Below are 7,021 nucleotides of genomic sequence, written 5' to 3' on the forward strand. Positions count from 1 at the left end.
TTAAAATTTCTGTGATGCTATTAACTATTTTTGTTCTTTTTTAGAAAATTTAGAAAAATTAAATTAAAATTTGTGCCAACACTGACATGGCATGTCACATGTTATTATATGTAAAGGTTAAATTTTGTTATGAGGATTACAGTTCTTATGAAAAAAAAAAAAGGTAAGGAGTATTGTTTGTAAATTTGCATTTTGCTTATTTTAAATCTTTTTAAATTTTTTCGAGTCGTTTTTAAAATTTTTGTTTGTACACGTTTATTGTTTGCATTTATGCTTTTTTGATATGAATGTGTATGTGGTAATAAGTGCTTTATAGTTGTTTTATCAATGTGTTTTTATAATAATGTAAATTGTTTTTTATTTTTTGTGTATGTATCAATATGTGTTATACAATTGTTTTTAAAAATGTGTTAAAATATGTATATAAGGTATATATTTAACCTTACATACATATTTAAGCACATTTGTTGTGTTTAAAGTTAGTTCATATGTTTATATTATGTTGTTTCAAAGTGCTGTGACTTTGTAAACGTGTAGAGTAAGATTTGTCAACTTTGCCAGCCAAGTGATGTACTTATAACAGAGGGTTACACGATAGTCTTTAGTGGCAAAAAATACATAATAATGTATTTTAACAAAATTTTGCTTAATGTTGTTACTTATGTTCTGTTAAATATCCATGTTATCTTACTTACTGTTATAAACATATTATATTAACTTATGGTGTGTGCTATTGTTGTGTGTTGTTGCTGTGATGTTTTTTTGTTATCTTTTGAGTTGGTACACATTTGACTTATCTTCATGTTGGTGTCCATTTTTAAAAATGGTAAATAGGTAATTTTATTAAAAATCACTGCTATTATTCATTCTCTTAAAGCCAATACAAATTATTCTGCCATATATACAATTTGTTTTATCTCAATTTAATTTTTTGTCTTTAGCGCTGTTTACTACATGGCTTTGCTATAAATATTTTGGAACCATGATGTTCCAGCATAAATTATTTTGTAAAAGCTAACATGAAATAATAATATTTTACAACTGCTACTCTGGTAAATCACAACAGCTTTTCTTTATAAGGTGCATTGATTTTCATTTTTTGTATGTAATGTTTTTCTTATTTATTTACTTATTCATTATATTATTTATTTTAGATTTACCAGATAATGTATTAATGTGGTATAGAAGAACAAAATTTTGTAAAGTTTTGTGAATTTTTGAAAAAAACGTTTACTAATAACTTTCTTTGAAGAAATAATTTTTAAGTTTGCAACAAAGGGTTTACAACGTTTTTTTTTTAACTTTTCTTTGTTAGCAGTATGTTTATTATTAGAATTGCATGTTTTTAATAATTTTTTTTTATTATTATTTGCTAAGCTAATTTTTTTCCAACATCTCCTAGCTGATATATATATATATATATATATATATATATATATATATATATATATATATATATATATATATATATATATATATATATATATATATATATATATATATATATATATATATATATATATATAAGTCAAAGGATTATTGTGTAACTTATTCAAAATGAAAGTTAGTTATATAAAAAATTATTTGTGTGGGCTATTTAGAATAGAAAAAAATTTATATAAAAAAGATCGCAATCTTCAGGATTCCTTTAAGATTTTTTGTTACTACATTCAATTAAAAGTGAAGTTAAATGGATGATATTAGGCTAGAGGCAGATATTAGTTTAGAAAATGGAAATGTTAATAGACAAGTTATTTGTGGCACAAATGAAAGAGATAGACTTAGGCGAGATGAAATTAATAATGGACAAAATGCTGCTCGGCAAGCCGTAAATAATTCAAGCCCAAATGAGGAGAGCTTGGTTAGACGAGTTAAAAATAATCGTCGCAGAAATGAAAGAGATAGGCTTAGCCGAGATGAAATTAATAATCAACAAAATGCGAGAAATGCTGCTAGATAGAATATAATTATTTAGGAGAAATACATTATATTTGTCAGCATTGTAGTGCTAAAAAATTCCTGATGAGACACATTTTTCATGTTGTCATAATGAAAGGTAGTTTTGTCGCATCCTTTGCTATTTCCACAAGATTTAGAAGATTTATTTAAAGGAAATTATGCAAATAGAAATGCCAATCTGAATATTTAAAGTGTATTAGAAATTATAATGCCTGTCTTCCTTTTGCTTCATTTGAAGCTAATCTAGTTTAACCCATGAATCATGGGCCGCCATGTTTTAGAATATGAGGTCAAGTTTTTCATTGTATTGATAATTTAAGACCAAATCAAGATGTTTCGCCGACATATTGTCAATTATACATCTATGATCTACTTGCAGCAGTATATTTTAGAATGCAACAACGTGGTAATGATCTTTGCTTAAGTGATTTATTGTTTTGATTGCAAGTTATTATTAGTGAAAAAAATCCATTTGCTCTTGCATTTAAAAACTGAAGTGGAAGATGAAGAAATGGCTGAAGTGGAAGATGAAGAAATTTGTCGAGCAGCTATAGAAGGTTGCTCAGTGTCAGTTGTAAAAATGTCTTTACTTGAAGAGCATGATAGACGTCGCTATAATCTCCCTTCACATAATAAAGTTGCAGATGTATTTGTTAGTGAAGATGGTGCACCACCCGCTTTCAGGGAAGTTGTTATTTACCCAAGAGGTAGTCTTCTTAAAACTATATCAAGTATGTCTGCCAACTTAGATCCTATGGTTTATCCTCTATTTTTTCCGAGGGGTAATGCTGATTGGCATAATCAATTGGTTCACAGCCCTGAACGTACTACATTGGTTAGAAATCATGTTACATTATCTCAGTATTACAATTATAAATTTTTAGTAAGACAATTTTTTTCTTCACTCTTTTATGGCAAAAAACTGTTTCAGCAATATACTGTTGATGCGTATGTTAAAATTGAAGGCCAGCGCGTTGGTTTCATCAGAAATAACCAAAACAAACTGAGAAGCGAGCAGTATGATGCTTTACACGAACATGTAAGCAACCTTGGAAATGATAATAATGTTAGACCAGGGCGTGTTGTAGTTTTGCCATCAACTTATGTAGGAAGTCCTAGAGCTTTAAACGAAAACTTTGAAGATGCTATGGCTATAATTAAAAACTATGGTAAACCAGATCTTTTTATTACTTTCAGTTGCAACCCAAAATGGTGCGAGATAACTGAAAATTTATATCCAGGTCAGACTGCAAATGATAAACCTAACTTGTTTAATCGAGTATTTATACTCAAATTAAATAATCTTCTCAATGACATTTTTAAGGACGGTGTAGTAGGGGAAGTTGTAACACATGTTCAGTTTATTGAGTTTCAAATGCGTGGTTTGCCACATGTTCATATTTTACTTCACTTTGCAAATGATAATAAGCTTGAAACAGCTCATGATATCAATAATTTCATATCTGCAGATGTTCCAAATCCGATTGTTAATCGAGACCTCTATGACGTTGTTAAAACTTGCATGATTCACGGTCCATGTGGCGTACTGAATCCAAATTCTCCCTGCATGAAAGATGGGGTGTGCAGCAAAACTATCCTCAAGAATTTAATGCCGATACAGTTGCAGTTCATAATGGTTATCCACTCTATAGACGTCGTGATAATGGTTTGGTTATCAATATTAAAGGTTACAATGTAGATAACCGCTGGGTGGTACCTTACATTCCATGGTTATCAAAGAAATATCGAGCTCACATTAATGTTGAAGCTTGCATGTCTGTAGAGGCTGTTTAATATTTGTATAAATACATATACAAGGGGCATGACTGTGCCAATATTTCAATAAATGAACAAATTAATCATAATGAAGTAAACACTTTTTTAGATTGTTGTTATGTACGGGCACGTGAAGCATTGTGGTGAATTTTCAAATATCCAATAAGTCATATGTCACACACTATTATACGCCTTAAGGTTCATCTACCTGAAAATCAATTAGTGTATTTTAGAGAAGGAGCAGAACAAATGGCTTTAGATTGTGCAGCTTAACGTGATACGCATCTAACGGCATGGTTTAAGTTAAATACTGGAAATGAAAGAGCACATTGCTATTCGTATTTAGACATTCCTTATCATTTTATATTTACTGATAAACATTATAAATGGAAGGTTAGACAAAGCGGTGGTAATAAGGTGATCGTAAGAATGTATAAAGTTAATCCAACAGGAGAATTTTTTTTTCTTAGACTGTTACTTTAGCAAGCAAAAGGTGCAACATCTTGGGAGGATGTGCGTACTGTAAATGGTATTGTCCTTGAAACATTTCGTGAAGCATGTGTTTTGAAAGGTTTGTTGCAAGATGACACTGAATGGCAGAATACTCTTTCTGAGGCAGTTTTAACACGTATGCCAAAGCAAATTAGACAGTTGTTTTCATTTATTTTGACCTTTTGTGAACCTGACAATTCTTTGCATCTCCGGAATACATACAAAACTTTTTTGATGGAAGATTTCATTTACCGCTCAGTCCCACTTCTAATAGCTGAACAAGGTACTCTTTATCAAATTGAAAAGATTATAAATCAAAGTGGTTAAACGCTGGCTGGTTACAATCTGTCTGGTATTGATGAGTTTATGCGCCTAAATCTAGAAAATTTTGATGAAAATGTTCAACAATCTATTGACAAAGCCAACAGAATGAGACTGTTGTTTAATGTCAATCAATTAAATGTATGTAATACTATTGCTGCTGTACTGAATGAGCAACCAAGTGTAGAAAATCAATATTCTAGATTTTTTTTATGGATGGACCAGCTGGTAGTGGAAAAACCTTTACTTACAATTGTTTGATTGCTGAAACCATAAGTAGGGGCTTTAAATCTGCTACAGCTGCATGGACTGGCAAACTCTACTTACAAATGGATCTACATTGCATGGCTTATTTAAACTTCCTGTTCCAATATTTGATAATAGCACATGTAATGTAACTCCTAACTATATTCAAGGGCAATTTTTTAAGACAAGTTAGTTTGTTTTTTGCTTGATGAAACACCCATGATACCTAAACATGCCTTAAATGCAATTGATAGGTTGTTAAAAGATATTTGCAACAACAACTTTCCGTTCGGAGGAAAATTCATTCTTTTTGATGGTGACATCAGATAAATTTTGCCTGTTGTAAAAAGAGGACAACCAGCTGAAATAGTAGGATTGTGTATAAAGTGTTCTTTGCATTGGCCATGGGTGCAGAAGGTTGTATTAACTGAAAATATGAGAGTGCAAAAAGGTGAATTTTCCCATTGGCTACTAAAACTTGGGAATGGAACAATACCTATCAAAGAAGAGGATTCTTTTAAAGGATGCATTGAAATACAAAATCAGTGCATTATTAGAAAAAATGAATCGATTGTTGAAAAGAGTTCTGGAGATGCTGATCAAAATAATTATTCTAAACGCGTGATTTTAACACCAACTAATGTTGATTCATTATCAATCAATGAAGAAGTGCTTGAATGTCTGGTGGGTGAGATCAAAATTTATTTAAGTGCTGATCAAATCGATACTGATGACCTTAATGAAATAAATAACTTTCCTGTTGAGTTTTTGAACAGCTTAACTCCTTTAGGTATGCCACCTCATTGGTTAAAATTGAAAATCGGTTGTGTAATTATGCTACTTAGAAATTTAGATTTCAAAGCTGGGCTATGCAATGGTACTTGAATGAAAGTTTGTGCTCTTCAAAATAATTATATTGATGCAGAGGTTTTGACAGGTGTTTCCGGTGGTAAACCGGTTTTTCTTCCTCGAATTCACGTGGCTCCATCAGATTCTAATTCACCTTTTGTTCTGAAACGTCGTCAGTTTCCTGTCATTTTGGCTTTTTCAATGACAATTAATGAAAGTCAAGTTTAAACGTCTGATAGAGTTGGGGTATATCTCAAAAATCGTGTTTCTCTCATGGTCAACGATATGTTGCATGTTCAAGAACTAGAGCATTTAATTAATAGTTTGTTTTTCAAAATTGATAAACATCTCATTTATAGTATGGTAGGTGGAAAGTGTTACACAAATAATGTTATATTTTCTAATGTTCTCAATTTATAGTCTTTAGATTTTTATTTTGAAAATTTACTGTTTGTAGATTGTGAGCACATTTTGTATGTATAACTTTATTTATTATTTCAGTTTTTTTTTTCATAGTTTTTGATGAATATATCTGTCATTTAATATTGTTATAAAATGTGTTTATATGTGTTATATAAAATCATATTTGATTATAGTTGTATATATGTTAAAATTATGTTGTTTCCATGGTTTTAAAGTGGTGTGACTTAGCATTATGTTGAGCAAGATTGATAACTTGCCAGCCAAGCGGTGTACTTATAGCAGAGGTGTGACTTGGCAGCATTTGGTGCCAGGCGGTGTTACTGCTTTAGAGCTAGGTTGTGTTGTCTAGCCTTTTTTTTAATTTTTCTGGAAACACATAATGTCTGTTAATGTTTAGCGTAATGTGTATGAGAGAGTATGCAACCTTGATCTTTAAATCTAGGGCGTTTTAATGTCCTAAATTTGAAGTAATTGAACAACTAATATTGAATATAAAAGCAAATATACTTTTATGTATTTATATGTTTAGTAAAAAGATAAATATAGTTAACTTAAAATTGGTTTTCTAATTTTGTCTTTCATATTTTAATTTGGTTTGTTGTTTTCGCTGGATTTTAGGATCAAGGGTGCAAATATTTTATTGTTATGTGTTATTGTTGTGATGTTTTGTGTTGATAGACTGCTTGGCTTACCTTCACGTTGGTGTCTATTGTTAAAAATTAATAATTGGTAGTTTCATTATTGAAACTTACTGCTTTTATTTATTTACTAAAAGCCAAGACAACATTTTGCTAAAAATGCAATTTATATCTTAATTTGAAATTTGTTTTTTTTAGTATTGTTAATCCTTTTGTACTTGGAAACAGATTTTATAGTTACATTTTCGATAAATATTTATATTAACTGCCATGTCAACATAGGTTACTATAAATAGGTAAATCAATTTTGAGTTTTT

At 30.2% G+C, this 7,021-nt stretch overlaps 1 protein-coding gene across 1 annotated transcript; it reads left to right on the top strand.

Annotated features, from left to right (window-relative positions):
- The first annotated feature begins 2,470 nt into the window (after positions 1-2,470).
- Positions 2,471-5,124, top strand: LOC136081402 (uncharacterized). Its single transcript, XM_065798716.1, has 3 exons — positions 2,471-3,646; positions 4,219-4,363; positions 4,979-5,124. The coding sequence occupies exons 1-3, from the start codon at positions 2,471-2,473 to the stop codon at positions 5,122-5,124; spliced, it is 1,467 nt and encodes a 488-aa protein (XP_065654788.1).
- The last annotated feature ends 1,897 nt before the right edge of the window (positions 5,125-7,021 follow it).

Source organism: Hydra vulgaris, chromosome 06 (genome assembly GCF_038396675.1).
Source record: "Hydra vulgaris chromosome 06, alternate assembly HydraT2T_AEP".
Lineage (NCBI taxonomy): Eukaryota > Metazoa > Cnidaria > Hydrozoa > Anthoathecata > Hydridae > Hydra > Hydra vulgaris.